At 43.6% G+C, this 19,260-nt stretch overlaps 1 protein-coding gene across 4 annotated transcripts; it reads right to left on the bottom strand.

Moving 5' to 3' along the window:
• Positions 1 to 2,320: 2,320 nt before the first annotated feature.
• Positions 2,321 to 18,201, bottom strand: CLTA (clathrin light chain A). 4 transcript variants are annotated; one of them, XM_074570332.1, is made up of 7 exons: positions 17,907 to 18,201; positions 9,654 to 9,691; positions 7,625 to 7,742; positions 6,542 to 6,653; positions 5,071 to 5,124; positions 3,800 to 3,835; positions 2,321 to 2,764 (listed from the first exon to the last, which is right to left on the bottom strand). In XM_074570332.1, exons 1-7 carry the CDS (start codon positions 18,100 to 18,102, stop codon positions 2,593 to 2,595), a joined length of 726 nt encoding a protein of 241 aa, XP_074426433.1. In that variant the 5' UTR covers positions 18,103 to 18,201; the 3' UTR covers positions 2,321 to 2,592. The 4 variants fall into 4 exon arrangements, with proteins under 4 accessions (XP_074426433.1, XP_074426435.1, XP_074426434.1 ...); XM_074570334.1 differs by lacking the exon at positions 5,071 to 5,124 and having other exon boundaries at positions 17,907 to 18,169; XM_074570333.1 differs by lacking the exon at positions 3,800 to 3,835 and having other exon boundaries at positions 17,907 to 18,162.
• Between the last annotated feature and the right edge of the window lie 1,059 nt (positions 18,202 to 19,260).

The raw sequence follows: 19,260 nt of genomic DNA, 5'->3' as shown, positions 1-19,260 counted from the left end.
GTTGGTTTATGGCTATTTAAAACTGTTACCTGTGTCACAGCATCTAAGTATCTAAAATAATTCTCAGACACAGAAAGTCTGAATAGAGCGCTGGTGAGGCCACGCTGCTGGGGAGGCCAGATCAGGAGTGCTGGGTCCAGTCCTGGGCTTGCCAGTACAAGAGTCATGGACATACTGGAAACAGTCCAACAAATGGCCACAAAGATGATTAAGCGACTAACACATCTCTCCTATGAGGAAAGGCTGAGGGATTTGGGACTGTTTAGCCTGGAGAAGGCTCGGGAGGATCTCAAATGTGTACAAATACCTGAAGGGAAGGTGCAAAGAGGAGAGAGCCAGGCTCTTTTCCAGTGGTGCCTAGTGACAGGACCAAAGACAATGGGCACAAACTGAAACACAGGAGGCTCCTCCTGAACACCAGGAAACACTTCTTTACCGTGAGGGTGATTGAGCACTGGCACAGGTTGCCCAGAGAGGTGGTGGAGTCTTGCTCCTTGGAGATACTCAAAAGCCATCTGGACATGGTCCAGGGCAACCGACTCTAGGTAGTCCTGCTTGAGCAGGGCAGTTGGACCAGATGACCTCCAGAGGTCCCTTCCTCCCCACAGCCAGACTGTGATTCTGTGACAGCACTGATACAGGAGGTAGGAGGGAGACAGCACTTTAATATAAAATTAAGGCAGAAGAGAGAATCTACAAAATCTCAGCACAAGAGCTAGAGGAGGTAACCAAAACCCACAGAGCTGCTTGTTAAGTGTTCCAGCTAGACAGTGTACACACAAAAAAACTGCAGACACACTGTTAGCCCCTGCAAACCCAGCATATAAAACACTGTTTTAACTTCTGTAACATTGAATCTTCGTCCATTTTCTTGGATTGCAGCTGGAAACCATGCCCTTAGCACTAAGACAAGTCAACACAGTGATTAATCAGTTCCATAACTCAGTGTGCAGGAACGCCTCTAATTTGCTGAACATTCCAGTTACAGGAAATTCAAATTAACACTTTAAACATTGTATATTTAATACAGTGGACTTTTCTTTATTAAATGACCATTTTAGTAGCCTGTGTTTGTAGAGCTTCGGGGTTAGTAGAAGATACCTGTGGTACCCCCGTGCAGTTGCAGAAAATACGTTCCTGCTTCAATCTTCCGCAGAATCAAGCTTCCAGACATGCAGTCTAGTATCATTTTCATCCCCTCTTCACACATCACACTTTACCTTGTGAATACGCTTGCAAACATGAGAACAGCTCCAGTCACTACAGACAACAGTAAGGTACAGCTTAACTATTGAAGCCCAACTGGCAACCATTTATTCAGTGCCTTATCCACCAAAGGGACACAGCTGCTAGTAAGACAGTTGCTGTGCAGCTACTCCCTGAATCTTACTAAGTTTTCATCTGCAACTGCAGCCCTCTTCAAACTGGCTGGACTAACCTTCCAGCTTGTATATAGTTTGTATTACAGCAATTCTGCTACACACTAGTTAAGCTACTGTACCTTTGATAAAAATGGTGAGATAATGTATGAGACTGACGACTATTCTTACAAGACAGACAGCTAAGGTAAGTCTTACCAGAGCAAGGCTAGAACACAGCCCCCTGTGAATGCTGGGTGAGATGAGAGAGCCAAGGAAGCAGCAGAACAGAGATTTTCTGAATCAGTTTGTTTTAAATCCAACCACCTTGGCAGACAGAGCTCCAGCCCAGTAGATGAGCAGCAGTAAGAGCAAGTCTTCCTGTCTCTTGCTCTCCAAACCTCCAGTTCACCACCCTGGTAGGAGAAAGTGTCTGCAAGAGCCAGTGAGGACAAGGATACAGTTCAAAAACATCCAAACAGCCTCTACAAAACAGGACTTTGCACATAAAGCCAGCATTGAATACATGGCAGAGTAGAATATGCAGCAGAATATCAAGGGCTTTAACTACTCAGTGCCCTGTACTGTATTTTTAGCCCAAGATCTGCAGCTGGTGCAACAGCAGTGCTACACAGAAGTGCTTACCTGCAGAAGGCAGTGTCCTCAGTTCCACTAGAAGTGAGATAAGCTCCTTAACAAGCCTGCTGCTTCAGTTTCCTAGACCTTCTATCTTATGTGATAAATTGTACAGGGAAGCAGTTTTTAAACTAAAGCTCTCAAGAGCTTTAAGAAAGCTTATAGACAAGCAGGACAGCCTCTCAGAGACCAGGAGCACTACTGGCTCGTTAGTCACCAGCAAGGTGAAATCACTAGCAATTACAGGAAACATTTTCCTCACACTCAATTCAAACACTCCCTGTTGAAAGGGAACAGGTGACCTTAATTCATCCAAAGTCAACACATTTTGCTGTTTAACAAATCTTTAATATCAGTAATGTGGGAAGTGACATCTCAGTGCACAACAGCACAGAGGCTACAGTTTTGGAGGTTCTCCCATTTCAGACACAGAAAGGAAACATCAGGAGGAACATGCAATCAAACAACGATCAGCTCTAGATACATCATGAGGTTTGGTCCAAAAAAACATTGAAACAATTAATCCAATTACTGCAAACATAGCTTCTCTGAGTAAGGTTAAGATATTGCATTTGTAGTGTTTCCATTGTGCTTTCCTTCAGCGAACCAGCGGAGCCTGCTTGAGTGAGATGAGGACTGAACGCATGCGGGACAGATCTTTTGCCTGCTTACTAGACTTGGGATTAAAGTCACAGAGCTGAGCCACACGTTCCCACTCAGTGCCCGGAAAAACGTCTTCTGCATCATTCACAAAGGCTTCTTCAGCTGCCCTAAAAGCAATGCAATGCACCTTGTGTTAATGCCCAACATATAAGGCACTCTCTCTCTCTTAAAGGATGCAGTTTCTTTCAGCATGTTTCATAAGAAATGTGACCTGACAGCTGCTTGTGGACATTATGGCTACTTATGCTCCCGCTGCCCCAACCCTGGAGATGAGAGTAGGTTGCAGTACTATGCTACGCACAAGCAGTGCAGAGGGTTGCTGTGTAAAATGTTGGAATACAGGTGTTTGGTTTTAAGAATAGTTATTGAACCTTTGCCTAAGGAGTCACCCACAAACTGGCAAGAGTAAGGTACTTCTATGTAGGCATTTTATTTATGTAGAAATGCCCAAGCTTTAACTACTTAAGCCTCTGCCACTTTATGGCTTATATTGGACACTTGCCAACTGGAAATTTACAACTCCCTACAAGCATGTCTTAAAACAGATTCCATTTAGGATTTAAATCAGCCCCAAGGCTTACAGGCCACCAAAAAGCTATCTGCTGATGATTCACAATGCTGTAGTGAAGCAGCATGAATCAAAAGTAATTTAAGTCATGAATCCCATGCTTGTAGGTGGTACAGATTAAAGCATATCTTGGCAGAGGGGATCACTCATTTGAGGTCACAGGATAAACACATTTCCCCTGCTCTCACCCTAAAGAGACTCTAAGAAGGCTTTGTATATTAGGCACAGGTCAGTGCCAAAGGCTTCCCACCTGTATCCTTTTGGCAGTGCTATGCTGCCAACAATATATTGCATCAATGCAGGGATAACACTTCAGCATCTAGTTTACATGATCTGTGGGGCCCCTGGTAGCTGCCTGAGTGCAAGAGCAGTAAGCATCAAGAGATCAAACCAAATCCATCTACTCCAACAAATAGTACAGGAAAAGCAGTGAAGATGACTCTCCCATGAGGGTTCAGCACTGTTCACAGGGATGATACGGTTACAGACACCACTGAAGACAAGGGTCACTACAACACTGCTACTTTATGTGACATGACACTTTTAAGGGGCAGTGAAGATTTTTTTACTTAACTGTTCTAGGCTGTAGCAAGGATGATTTATGTTTGTGCTTAAAGGTGAAGAGAAGAAAAGAAACAAGGAGAGAAAGTTTAAGTCAGATATAGAAAATGAGAATGAGTTTAATGCAGATGATCAGCTGGCTGAACATGCACTAGTAGCTTAGCCTACATTCAGCAAACAGGCTGTCAATTTTATTTCACAGCACTTATACTGCACATTTTATACTGAAAATAAGGGGTTTATTGGAAAAAAATCTACCAAAATCAACTCCAGGAAACTTCAGAGAAGTCAAACACCACCTGTAAATCCATCATTTCACAAGTCTTGGTTTACATCCACCTACAGTTAGGTAACGAATTCCACACTGGACCTTCAATATAAACGCACTCAAAGCCACACCATGGGCTCACCAATACACCTTGTAAGGGTGTCACCTTAGAATCTGTGACATGGCCATCTTTCAATTCAAGTCTACAAATTAAGGGAAGAAATTAAAATACATAAACAAGCCAGTGAACATTGCAATCCTTACACCCCACAGAAACTAGCATACTCACTGAGGTTTGAAAGTCACAGCTGTATTCTCATTGATCCATTACACTGGCAAAATGTCTACCCAGAGCTCTCCTAAGTGTTCTTCCAGCAGCTAATGCTGATTTTCCAATATCACCTCCTCGTACTTTTCATCTGTTCTCTAACAGCATCCTATTTCTATATGCATGCGTCTCTTCTACCCTGGTTTACAGCAGGTGATTGCTTTCTACCTTCCTTGGCTTACACAGCTTTATGTGCAAGCATTGTTCGAATACTTTTCTGATTATGTAGGGAAATGAGCACAGATTAGGAGCTCAATGTCTATTACAGAGAATGCAGAGTTAAACACTGTGCTTCTCTGTGGAAGTGACTAGGACTAAATACAGCACCCATGTGAGACTGCAGACACTAACCCACACACCCAGCAAAGCATCTTGCTAAGCAGTGTTCACTGGCCTGGAAACAACTGTAAACCCCTACATCTAAAGGCTACTGAAGTCATTACCAAAATTCCAGCGGTATATATACTACGTGACTTAACGTGAAAGTGCTGGATGTTGTGCAGTGTATGGGATACTTACAGGAAAACTGCACTTAATACTGCAGATCGGAGTCAGTCCAAAAAGTAAAAGCTGTTTAGTTATACTGCCCTGAAACATTCAGAAGTCATCTTCAGACATTCAACACTATTTCTGACCCTCCTCATTACCTGATTGACTAGCAAACAGAATTAGTAGTTAAGCAACATACACATAACCAATCACGTCAGCGAAGGGTTGTTTGTAGAAAGCTTCATCTGCCACCCTAGGTAGCAAGTAGTCCAACAGGCAGGCAAGCAGGCAGGAGAAAAGAGATAAGGATAAGAAGTACGGAACACAGCTGAAGGCAGTTTTAACAAGCACATTAACCTTGTAACACCTAGACTTACTGTAACAGGAAAGCAGTTACCATGTAGAATGTATCAACTAAGCCACTGCCTCAGAGGGGCACACAAAAGCTCTGCTACATCCTAGAAGTTGGGACCAGCTGGTTTAGGACTAGAGTCCCAATGTTAGCATCAGGCTCCCTCCCAAGGACAGAAACTACCATTAGGAGAGAGATCTCACCAGGCTGATGAGAATGCCAAACACTCCTTCTGCGCCACACTTGTTAAATGGACTTTGCTCCAGAATGCATATCCTGCACTCAAACACTGGCCACAATAAGGCTGTGGGGGTATCATGGGCTCTGGCTACCAACTAGAAGAGTGCCAATCACATTTCTCTATCTTGGCCCAACCAAGACTGTACCTCAGTGAATGGAAGTGTCAAATCCATAATTCTGTAGGAAGTGTAGGCCTCCTTTCTTCCTTCAGTAAGAAGTAGAGTCTACCTAGGACTTTACTTACTCAAGACAAACCTGCTGGCCACTTTGGTAAGAAAAATGGTGTTTCAAAACCAACCACAACAGTTTATCTTGAAGTATGTGGATCCCCAAAGTATAAAGCAGCCCTGATGATTACCTGGACAGAATGACACTGGCAACCCTAGGTCAGAAGTAGAGATCTAAGTGGTATAAAGGCAGTACTATCACCTTTACATAGCTTGAAGTCAAAATTTCACAGGGAACCTCTAAGAACACTTAAGAGCTTACTAGACTAGCAACCAAGTCATTAGTCTCTGCCCCAGGGCCCATGAGACAACGTAAACCCAACATAGACAAACTCAGTATTTAGTTCTTCACTAGCAGAACTGAGTCAGGTTATTTCTCAAATGCTTCCAAAAGCAGTAGCCAAAGATTTGAAGATATCTAATGAAATAACTTGTAGCAAAGACTAACCAGAAGGCCATTTCCATGTGTTCTAATGATAGCAAGTAAGATTGCTAGTCTCAAGGTAGGTAATTACAGTCACTGAAGACCTGTACAGCTCAGAGCATGCAAACAAGTCAGTAGACTAAAGCTTTTTCTGGCCATGTACAAACTTTGTGTCTTAAAGAATCATCAGTAATTCTGGTTTGTTATATCAATGTTTTATCTGGCTATTCTTGGACATTTAATCAAGATTCTAAGAAAACTTAAAAAGATAGTCTACCACTGGAGATCCACTTCTTAGCAGGAGAGGTTACTTTAATGATCTGAAGGACTAGTGCCTTAGGACATACAGGAAGTATTCTAACCTCCCTCAACCCCATTACTTTCATATCCAGTACCATAACTCTCCAGATGGCTGGAGAAACCTTACCTGTTGCTGGCTTTTGTTTTCTGGAGCTTTTCATCTTGCCTTGCATACCACTCCTCCAACTCCTTTATTGCTTTCTCTTTCCATTCTGCTTCCTGCTTTCGTGAGTTTGCATCTGAAGATTTAAGAATCAATTTGTCAGTCATGTTTGTTCCAGCGAATCTTGCTAACTTTTCAGCTGATGGCTCCAGTTGCACTCTAGTGCAGACAGGTGGTCTACTCAGATAAAGGTTAGCAGATTTCCTGATTTAGACCATGAGAACTCTACATACCATGAACATTCAGAAGATTAGCTAAACAGAATGCCTGCGGTGCATGACTGGGACAGTACACTTCGGTTTAGGATAGGCATTTGTAGACTAATTCAGATTCAGTAAGTCTGTTGACCTGCAAACTGTTCAAAAACAGAAACAGTCACCTTGCTATGCTAGTGCCAGAACAAAGCTCAGTAAACCCTCTGTGCTTAAAGAAAGTGAGGGAGCCTGGCACTCAGCATGCTTTTACAACCAGCCTACAGTTCAGAACAAGCTCATTTGCTGTTCTATCTAGAATCACATTGTACAGAAGGTTCTTTCCTAACAATTTCAAGCAAAGTCTCCTCCCTAACGTAAGTGGAAATCATACCAGTTTGTAGGTTTTTAGAAGCTGTCCACAGGTAGGTATCACTGCATTTGATAGTTCTATTTAGTTTAGTTACTAGTCCATTACTTAACTTAGCTATTAGATTTCAATCCATGTGAAAACAGATGGCCTCAGCCAACTACAAAATAAGCAATCTTTATCCTTTGAAAAAAGTGCTGATAGCTACAGTATTTATTCACTTTTTTCTGCTAATAAAAGCTGTTCATTTTCTGTCAGCTTACATGTAAGTAAAGGGCAGGATATGTGAATACTCTTAAGGTTCAGAGAGCTACTTGTTTGCTGACTCCAGTAACAGTCAGCTTACTGGAAGACTAATCCAGACTTGCTGCTCAAACCCAAGAAGCACGTTAGATTCCCAAAAGCCAGAAGCCACAGTTGAGAATTCTGATGCTTAAGAAGATGCCACTAAGTTACTCACACTACTGCAACAAACATCCTCCTTACCAAGTTGCTCCAGGCGTTCCTTTTGCTCCTCTCTCCACTTACGAATACTCTCTGGTTCTGACTGCAGTCGATCTACTTGGGATATGGCAGCAGGGGAGTTTGTTGGACCATTACTCTCCTTAAAAGGAAGGAATAGTAATGTAATTTGTACATAACAACTGAATATTTCAGATAACTGCCTTCAAGCCACACAAAATTAGACTCTATTTGAACTGAGCACGTAACGCATTCATCTGATGTTATATCGCATTTCCACCCTTAACATGAAAAACGTCTTGCCACAAATTGCAGCACAACTGAAGCAAATTAATACAGGACAGCCCCTAGCAATCAGGGATCAAACACAAACTCAAGCTGACTGGCAAGTCAAATTATGTCAGAGCTCTACACATGAGGAAAGCAGAAGACAATGTCTAGCACCTCACTATGCAGTTGCAGGCCTAGAGATCCTCCAGTTCATTTCACCTTAACTATTTGCTGCGAAAGTAATTTTGGGGTTTTTTTTATGGTTTTGTGCATAGGAGTGTAAAACAATCTCTGTAATTTGTCTACTTCAGAGACATTTGTGAACTTAACTGATACTAAAATCCAATGTCCTTTAAAGACATTATGGAATTTGGATTGCTGTATGCAGCTTAGAACAAAGAGGCATTTCAACATTTAAGCATCAAAACAGCGTGAGTACCAGCACACATTTTACTATACAGTAGCTCAAAGACTTGCAATGAATAGGGCTATCATTAATACACCAGATTTGCAAAGCTAATAAATATTGTGCTATTTGCCACAGCAGATACACCAAGTCCAACAACTTTTGTAGGTTCACCCTACTTTTAACAGACCTAAGAAATACCGCTCCTGACAGTACCAGATGGATTGCAGTTAGTGACAGATTTTGATGCGTCTTGCCCCTCTTTGGGCCTCCTGTAGCCCTCAATGAAGGCATAATGCAAAGAGAAGGAGACAGACTGGTGAAACAGCACTAGGCTTCACATTCAATCCAAAACAAAATAAATTGTCCCATTACAGGGCCAAACTAGTTACAGGTAGCTAAAACAAAAGCTATATGTAGCCCATTCAGTCTGTTCTTCCTCATTAAGAGGAAGCTCTATCAACCAGCTGGTCACTTAGTGTGTTCGCACTCTTGCGCAAACATAAAATCAAGGTATCTCATCTACCCTTCTGTTGTATAAGGAAGCACAAAGGGACAGTAAGATACAGTTTTACCATCAATCTCACAGCAACAGTGAAGATATAAAAACATTAGCAACAATGAAAGCTGTTTGTGTCTCCGCAAAGCTCAGTGTTCATTTAAAACTCTACAGAGCTCATACAGAGCCCACTTCACAAGAATTCATTTAATCAAGGCTATCCAGCCAACTCTGAAACCAGGCAATGACAATGCTTTAGCCAAATTGATCTGAAATAAAGTTACAAGGCAGCGACTGCCTTAGCATGCCTCATTCCTCCCTGATGCTAATAAAGCAAGTATCTCCGCCTTTTGTCATTACCATGGCTGACGAACACATTTTCTTACTACGATAGAGCTATTTAGCCAGCAGCTTAATTTCATGCAGTTTTATGTCACTAAGAAATGTATAATGTTTTCAATCAGCTCCTTGTAAGACCAATCTTGATAAGACAATCGGGACACATGAATTAGCCTTAAAGAACAAGCAATTCAGAAAACTTCTTTAAACTAGATAGTCAGATTATGCTTTCAGTTTATTCACCCGTGGCAACTCAATGTTCAGTCATACCACAGAGCCCATCATTCTGCTTACAGTGGTTACATCCTATCAAGCCATAATTCAAAATGGACGCCTGCTTTAAATTGCCTCTAAATTCAGAGGAGGGGCATATTAAGAGCATTAACAGCTTTATGAGATGAGCTATCATAATAGAAGTTCCTCTTCAGAGACGAGATAGAAGTACATTATAGATAAGAAGTGGAAAGTATTAGTCTAGATTAAGGTAAAGTTCCCAGAGTAGAACAGAACATTCTAAGCACAGAAGACTTCTATCTTACCTGATAGACATCTCCATTAACCACTCCACCAACAGCATCTGTAAAGAAGTGACTCTAGTTAGCCATTTGACAAAAGACAGAACATCCAGATTTACTGATTTCAGTAACTTGTATGGAAAGCTTTACTAGAGTATCTAATACAGGAGTTATGCAAATGAGCATTACTTTATGCTCGGCAGGGTCACTTCCTTATTTCTGCAATTTTGCCAACAGGCACAAGAAACCAAGTGACCCTTTATTCTGCAGAACCAGTAATGCAAGGTCATTTCTTCATCATGAGATCATGCTTCAGTCTACATAAACAGAGCTGATGCTGCTGAGAAGCTGCTACAGACAGTATTCTAAGGTTACTCCCACTTTGTCCTCCCTGTCTTAGAAGCTGATACTAGTCTCCAAGAACGTAGTTACTAACCTCAGTAGAGGAAGATCCAAGTTAACAAAAAAGCAGCTTTTCACTTATGAGAACCTAGTATTTTATAACTACACTCCTACATCTGAAAGATGGTGGCTACTTTGTCCAATTCCTACTTCTCTGCAAGTTACAGGAGCCAAAAAGAGCCGGTTTGAGAGGCACGTAAAGCTAATGGCATCTGTCTGCTTCAAAGCAGATACCCTGCTCATCACCTCACATCAAGCTGGAAGCTCCCTCAAAGCAGACTTGTAGAGATCACTGCACGTACACTGACTTGGGCAGCTAGAGCTACAATTCACAGTTCTAATGAATAGGTTTATGAAGACTAAAGCCCAGAAAGAAAACATGCTTACACTTCACTGTCCTTCAATTTAAGCCCATCTGCACTACAGACACACGCTGCAGCTGTTCACCTTGTTTTGATAGGGCTGGATTAAAGCTAAGACAGGCTCTATAACTCATCTTGACTTAACAGCTTGAATAAGCCAGCTGCCCACTCTGCCTACCTTGGAAGAGCAGAGAGCAATTCACACGTTCAGACAATCAAACTGGAGACACAAGTTTATCACTACAACACTCAAGAGTGGCTAGCCTTTAAATGCATGTAGTTCTAATCTCCAGAAAGACAGCAGTTGTTTCGTGAGAGAGGCTCCTTGGCAAGCACTGACTCACAAGCTAGGTGGGAGGGCTAATAAATCTTGAAGGTTCTTCCCGGGACTGTTATAATATGATTAAGTTTTCTTGTTACACCAAGAAACATTCATTAAGGTCATCAGTACTCGGGCTGGTGGTCTGCTGAGGTAAAAGGAACAACATCATTGCTGAGGGCTGCAGCTGAAATAAAACAGATGTGTTATCATACAGCCGCTTTTCATCTGCGCAGAAACAGACACTAACTGGCACAAAGCTAGGCATTTCCAGCGGGCACTCAGGTCAGAAGCATTAAAAATATTAAAACAAGCTTCCTGTTTTGAGCTCCCCAGAACTTGTGATTAAGATACAGAGTCAGCATGCTGACTGAGCATACTGCAAGCAGAGAAGGAAATGGCACTGTACTAGCATGCTGTCATATGACAATACAAGTACGCTAACTTGTACCAAGACCAATTGTCTAACATTCTCTCATTTCAGCTCTCCAGTCTCAGTGTTTGTATAATTCAGTATGAAATCTAGAAAAACTACCTGCTTGCCAGCCTTTATATCAGCAATCGATGCTAGCTGTGTATCAGATTTCTTTGTCCACAGAAACATGTAATTTCATACCCAACTTCCCACAGAAAAAGCCCCAATACTGTAACTGCTATCATTGTGTTTTCATCAGCCATGAACAATGAGAGATCTCTACTGGCTTCAGAGTCCATCTAATTCTATCACAGTATTGCATCTTGAAGCTCCTGGAGTTAACACTGCACATTTAGAAGTATTCTGATTGGTAATGATCCATATTCCTTGGTGTTTGCTTCTGAACTTAAGATAAAGCCTTATTTCTAAGTATACTGTAGCAAAGAACATGTCCAAATATCTACAGTTCTGTAACACATGCTCACAATAGGGTAATAGTGAACTTCCACACAGCAATACAGATAGTTTTTAAGAGTCTGGAAGGATTCAGAGAAGATAAGCCATTATCTGCTACCTTGCACTCACAGTAGAGAAACAACAGCCAAGCTTGCCAGAAACAGACAACTAGAATCAGTGCCCTCAGCTGTATACTACAGCTTACAAAAGAAAGGGCTGAGTAGCTTAGTTTGAAAATAAATACAGCTGTTTTGTCACTTCAGTCGTACAAGTCAGTTATTGCAATGATGACCAACTACTCTGAAGGCAATTAGCTGCATTAATATAAGACTCAGTACTCTTGGCTGTCCTGGTTCTGATGGGGATAAAGTTAATTCTCCCCAGGCTCCCGCAGGGACACAGCTATAGAGGGGCAGAACCCATTTGTATTTCTGGGGTGACAGGGGGATCCCAAGAGTTGACTGTACTGGAGGCGGAAGTGACCCTAACTGGGAATGAGTGGCAAAAGCATCCCATTGTGACTGGCCCAGAGGCTCCATGCATCCTTGGTATAGATTACCTCAGGAGAGGTTATTTTAAGGACCCAAAAGGGTACCGGTGGGCCTTTTGGCATAGCTGCCCTGGAGATGGAGGAAGTTAAACAGTTGCCTGCCTTGCCTGGTCTCTCAGAGGACCCTTCTGTTCTGGGGTTGTTGAGGGTCGAAGAACAACAGGTGCGTGTGGAATTTGGATAATGAGGTGAAGTCTCTGTGCTCAAAGAGCAATTAACACTCACTTTGCTATCTCTTGTGCAAACCAGGGGAGTGAAGGCTTGTCTGGCTATCACAGGATACATAAATAATGGGGTAGTCTTGGGAAGCCAGGACAGCCCTGCTTTTCGTCAGCAGAGACAGTAAAATCAAGATAACAGAGACTTTGCGTAGCTCTTTGTTTCCTTGAGAGGCTACCATGTCCAGTAATTGACCTTTGCCTCATTACCTGTGAAATGCATATTCAAGTTGACACCCCTGTGTATGCTAATGAAGATTTTAGAGATCATGCCAAACATATATAACTATAGCACTCGTCTCTCCACCCAAGTCATACTACAGATCACCTAGGGGAGGGAAACCTTGTAATTTGGGGGATAAAAGGATGGAGAAAACGACTGTTAAATTGGGAGAGAAGAAACTTGATACCTGACAGACCAGTCGACGGGCTGCATTCTCTTCCTCCACCCCAGGCAGGGACACCTTTCTGGGTAAGCGCTGCGCCTTTCACCCTCTGGTGAATGTTACCCCGGGTTGTTGTACTATCATAATTTTTGCTAGCAATATTAACCTTAAGTAATTAGCTCTATTGTATTTAGTGAATTTATCAATAGCAATCTCAAATCTGCGACTATCGCTTCCAATAAAATAACTAATTTCAATTATTTGTGAATCTGATTCAGTGGAAGTCCTTTGGTGGGACTCTGATAGTAAATCAGTGAAAGTCCTGGGACTCTGACAGACAAATATCGAAACTACAGTCCTTTTAACGCGACAGTGCCGATTGCTACCACAACAGTGCATCAGTGGCAATGTCGCACTAAACAAGACTCTGATTCCCATCCATAAGCTGATTTGTCAACTAGAAGTTCAAGGAGTGACCAGCACGACTCACTCACCCTTTAACAGTCCCATATGGCCGACGCAAAAAATCTAATGGAGAGTGGAGGCTGATCAAGAAAAACGGCCAGTACTTTATCTCTATACTGATTCATGAATGGTGGCAAATGCTCTGTGGGGGTGGTTACAGCAGTGGAAGCAGGGCAACAGGCAGCACAGAGGCAACAGACATTTTAGAGGGATGGACCAGGCATTATAATGACTAAGGGCATTATACCTGTATGAATATAATTGTATGTATATAAGACAGGGGAAGTGGTGGCAATTCATTGGAACTTGTAAGATCTGTGCATGACATAGACGGTATGGAATAAGGGGTGGATAATGCCCTGGTTCTGGTGGGGATAGGGTTAATTCTCCCCAGGGTCCGGTCTGAGCTGACAGGGGAGGGGGTCAGGAAGTCACTGCTGGGAACAGGCTGGGGCATCCCAGGTCCGGTCAGTGAGCGGTGGTTCCATAACTGTGTTTGCATATCCCTCTATCCATGTTATTGCTGTTGTTTTCCTGTTCCCCTTGCTGTTCTGTTAAACTGCCTTTGTCTCAACCCACGAGTTTTGCCTTTTTCTTCCGATCCTTCCCCGTGGGGTGGGAGTTCGAGACAGCAGCCATATAGTTCTTTGTTGCCATCTGAGGCTAAACCACAACACTGGCATAAAAGGAAGTTTGCTTAGCCTTGTTCACTAGCCTCTCTGAAGTCTTTTTCTCATTGCAAAAGACAACAGCTATGAAAACAGTCATAAGCAGGACTTTGCAGAGGTAGCTCTTCTAACACAAGTCCAACCATTTCCTAACTCACGGATTCGCTCACCCTGAGGTCCTCCTGCCCAGCTATGCTTTGGACAATACCCTCACGCAGGAAAAAAGAACTTCAATATGACCGTAAATAAAAGTACATTTTTATAAGCTACTTTCAGCATGTCATTTAAACAGTAAGTACTCTACTTCTTCATTGCTACTTTAAGTGAAGTAGTACCTCTAAATAAAGCAACAGGAGAACATAACTAAGTTTAAAATATTCTGGCATAAGGTTAAGTAACTTCACCACTCAAGGCTTAGTTTCCCATCCTTTTTTCTTTTGGGCAGAAGTTATGCTTCCCCTTCACCTACCTCTCATCCATAATAAGATGGGAAAGAAGAATCTTCTCCAAGGTTTTTGTTTAGATAGTTATGCAAGAAACTGAGGAAGAAATAGTTTTTCTAGCCATAACCCATTCTCATGCATTTGTGCAAAATAAAGGCAAGCGGATCAGGAAGAGTCCTTCTTTCCTATGCTTTAGTTCTAACTTGCTGTCATACAAAAACCCACTTGACTTCCCTCATTTCCAATGTAATCAATAGGCTAGTACTAGACCACACCTTCCTCTCTGCAATAATGCTTCTGTAATTTCCGAGTAGATATAGTACCCTCTTGTAAACAGAAAGATAGGTTTTTCTGCCATGAGCTTCAAAATAATGCAGTATCACCACAAGCAAATACAAGTTAAACAGAAACCATCCCTTTATTATACATTTCTCTGTGCTACCTTATGGTGCTCTGAAGCCTCAAGATATTGACTGCATAGCAAAATCCAGAACAATAGATGTTGAAATGATTACGAAAAAATATCAATAGTGACAAACAACTAACTCCGTTTTACTCTGTTTAAAATGTCTGTGGTGCTAACTAAAGAGACAGAAGGAAACAATTATTTCCTAAATCATTTTCAAGTAAATTCATATTCAGTCCCTCAAAGGATATTAAATGAGGTTTACGGACAATCCACCAAATGCAATTAAGTTTCTTAATTCCTAGAGAACGCCTCTTCAGAAGATGGAGAAACATCATTCACTCAAGTTCACATAAAAACAACAGAGCGAGAAACTGTGAAGGCAACGTTTGAGACTAGACAGCCTACATTAAACTTGTGTGTATTTTCGTGATCTTTAACATATAAAACAGCTTATCTTTGAATGTAATTCTCCATAAGAAGCTACTTGACAAGCTGTCACAAGGTTTTTATATTGACATACAGGTTCTAGAAGCCACACACTTCAACCTGGGCTCACTCACTCTTGCTTACAGGACATAGCAAGTCCTGCTATAACCGGAAGACCTACTATTGACTGGAGAGAACTGAAGAATTTGACTGTAAATGCAGGCATTGATTTAACACTGAAAAGGAAATCTCATAAAAGACTAAGTTACTAATAACTAGGCAACAGCACTCTGTTACTTGATTTATACAGTACTTCCTGTTTTCTGCAACTGTGATTATGCTTTATCTTTCAAGGGAAATAAGATTAGTTTTCACATGCCCAGGATGCTTAAACAGGATAGCTATTTACATAACAAATGGCCTACTGGTTCAGGCCAGTATTCCAACCCTGACCATGTCAATATGAAGTGATTCTGAGTGACACACACAAGCTTGGCAGGATTCTGCTATTGCCCCCATATTCACCCAGTATCCACCACTACTACAATTAACAGCAATACACATCAATATTAGCTTCCTGATATTTATATTAACTGTTCACGAAGTTCACTACTGTCACTGTATTTATGCAATCTTTTTTTAAGAGGCTGCAATTTAAAAACTGTTTGCTGGATGAAACACCGTGTTTCTTACAAGTATATTTCAAGAAGTTGGTAACTGCTTCTCACAATATTTGAAGTTAAAATCTTCAAACTTCAGTTGAGAGTGGCCTGAGTTACGAATTTTGGCCCAGTATTTAGAAAGAAAACTTATCCGTTAGACCTGTAAATATGGAGTTCAAAAAGGTTACGGTTAAAAAAAGTAAATCCACAAATCCCTGATCGTGATGCTTAAGGATTTACCTAAGAATCATTTGTCACCATGCCTAACTAGTACATCTTGCACGGCTGCAATGCACACTTTTTAACAAGGAGGAAGTACAGGCTCTGACAGTCAACAAATGGATGTTATGTTAAAAAATGGGACCACCAAAAGTCCACAAGCAATGTTTAACAGGCTAGAACATAAATGCAATCCCAGTGCCTACAAGAAAGCAAGATGACATACAGCTCACACCTAGACTTCCCAGATCCTTAGATCATATTATCGTATTCCTTATTTTATGACCCACTTTCTAGAGAAAGTTCTCCAATAACAGTTTTGCATTCCATGACAAGTGAACTTAACGTGACTTGAGAAAAAAAACTCTTGAAAAGCAGCTTAAGAACAACTTCTACATATCAAGCCAATCCGGAAATATTTAACAAGTTGACTTTTTGGCAAGGAATTGCTCTGCAATAGCCACATTGCATGCCTGTAGAAAAGATATGGATTTAGCTGGTTCTAGCACCTTGTGAGAAAGGCCAGTGTCAGAACCTTCTCCAAAGAAATCAGCCCTCAAACAGCTACTTTAATTTTCCAGAGTCTGTTTGGAATGTAAAGACCAAATAAGGAATAATGCACATCTGAGGCTTCTGAAAGTAAGAGGGGAAGCATTCACTGTGTCTGCACTATACATAGGATACAGAAGTCAAGTTATGAGTTATGTCTGATACCAAAACAGGATGGTGTTCGGATAATGATTATCCTCATGCTTTAGCACTTAAGTTACTCCCCTGTAAACACCCTTTTTACAGGAAGTATGTAGTCCCTATGCTTTGAACTTCATGAATGAGCTGACTGTAAGGGCTGCGCTACCACTAAATGAGCACTGGTAACAGCAGGTCTCCATTACCCAGTTTATCTAGCTGGACTTTATTCTAAGAAATACTATGAACCTGCATCCTCATATGTAAGATATACCAATACTTTCAGAATTCAGGCTGCATAACAAAGACTTAATTCTGAAGATGTGAGAGGCATCTTCCTGAAGCAACAAAGGAATGTCACATGAGAGTATGTTCCTAGGGATAAGGGTGTTGAAACATCAGTGAAGCACAGCAGCATCCTACATTCACAACCCCTCTCCACTTAGACTTCTGTTAAAAGTCCTAAACCTTTCGTAATCAGAAGTGTTGATTCAGGGCTGCTTTAGCTACCACTAAACTAACTGAAATCCCACTAACCTCTTAGTTCCCAACATACCTAGGCACCCTCCTCGGAATGTAACTATGCGTTCTGCAGTGTCAGTTTTCTCACATTCAGTACAAAGGTTACCAAGGAACAAAGGCTAGAGGCTTAGCAAAATTAAACATTAGCTCAACTGCTAGTGCACTTTAAGACTAAGACCACTGCCTCTGAAGATAGAAACACGAGTGGCAGAGCTCAACATGTTGCCTTATCCTGCTTTCAGCGGATCTTCCCATCAGGCAGGCTCCTGGATTAGAGGAGATCAGAGCTACCCAGCACTGTTCTCAACACCTCGGCAAGCCGGGCCACCCAGGCTGGCGTCTTTGGGAGACACAAATCGTAAGCGGCACCACGCCTGAGGGAGCGGGGCCATAGCTTACACCATGGCAGAGCAACACGGCGTGCCTGCGCGGCCCGGACCCAACCCCGCGTCCATCCCCGGGCAGCCAGGCCCCGCTCACCGGCGGCAAGCGCTCGGGGAAGAAAGCCCAGGCGAGGACCCCGCCGACATCGCCCCTTCCAGGCCACGGGGCTTCTGAGGCAGACGGGAAGCTGCGAAGCCCCGCCAGGCCAGGACCCCTCCCCTCTCCTCCCCTCCCCGCCGCGGGTAGGGGTGGTGGAGCGGGGCCCGCCGTCCCGCCGCGCGTACCCAGGTCGAGGCCGTCGGGCACCTCGCCGCCCTCCAGGATGTCGTAGCCCTCGTCGTTCTCGATGCCCGCGATCTCGTTCTCTTGCTGCGCCAGGAAAGCGGCAGCAGGATCCTCGTCGATGTCGCCCAGCGGCCCGTTATCGCCGGCAGAGTCCGCCGGCTTCTGCTGCTCACCGAAGAGCTCCATGTTGTCCATGAGCGCGAGAAGCGGCGGAGGCACCGGGGCGCGAGCGGCTGCAGCTTCCGCGCCTGCGCCTGCGCTAGAAACCAGTGCGGAAGGGGCAGGCGCCTCGCCTACGCCAATGAGAGCCCAGCACCGCCCGGCGGCAAAGCCAATCAGCGCGCGGAGGGGGCGGGGATAACGGAACTCTCCGCGGGACGCCTTGGGCTCGAGCCAATCAGCGCTAGGAGCGCCGCGGGGAGCGGAGGGGCGCCGGGTGCTGGCTGACGGGGGCGGACGGGCCGCCCGGCTCCTCCCTGCCCCCGCACCTGGCGGCGGGCGGGGGCCGCAGCGGGGCCCGGCACCCGCCCAGGCAGCGTTCCGCCCGGCACCCGCCCAGGCAGCGTTCCGCCCGGCACCCGCCCAGGCAGCGTTCCGCCCGGCACCCGCCCAGGCAGCGTTCCGCCCGGCAGGCCCGGTCGGTCCCGACAGGGCCCCGCTCCCGCGACGGACGGCGGGGAGTGACTTTCCGTTCCGTTTCGGCCGCAGCGCCCCACCCCGTGAAGCGGAGCCGTGCTCGCTTCCCGCCAAAGGACGGGCGCTCCGCCGGAACCCGGCGCAGAGGAGGTGCGCACCCGGTGTAAGTGCCGGTGCCGGCACAACAGCGGGCCGTCGGCATCCCGGAGACAAATCCGCACCGGCGGAATAAGTCAGTTAAAACGTCGGTGGTTTTCAGTTGTGATTTTGTGTGGTTTCTGTCCGGAATTGGGAAGCTTAAACTGGTGTAATTTAAAACACCATTGTATTCTGCTGACCATACATTGACAAAAGTAGTGTTTACTTATTTGAAAGGCAATGATTTCTGATACACGCAAATTTTTTTGACAAAGTTACTTTGCTCAGTTTCTGTATCTGGTTTATCATACAGATCTGCAAATTGTTGGCACAGCAGAGACTAAGGGGAAGAAAAAATAATGATGTAGAAAGGATAAAATTACACTGGCAGCCCTTAAGCTAGTGCAGTTGCTGCAAGAGGTACTTGTTAAACTCCTTTTACATGTTGCTTACAAGTCTGTGTGTGTGTTTCAGGGTATATTAGAGGTATGCCATTCAGGCTTGTGTTATAATGTCAATCAAACACGTTGCAGAAGGTGGCCAAATTCCAAGAAAAGTGCAACTCTGCAAGTCATTTTT

Source organism: Larus michahellis, chromosome Z, assembly GCF_964199755.1.
Source record: "Larus michahellis chromosome Z, bLarMic1.1, whole genome shotgun sequence".
Taxonomy (NCBI): domain Eukaryota; kingdom Metazoa; phylum Chordata; class Aves; order Charadriiformes; family Laridae; genus Larus; species Larus michahellis.
Note: the sequence above shows the minus strand (reverse complement) of the source record. Positions and strands in the feature narration are given on the sequence as shown.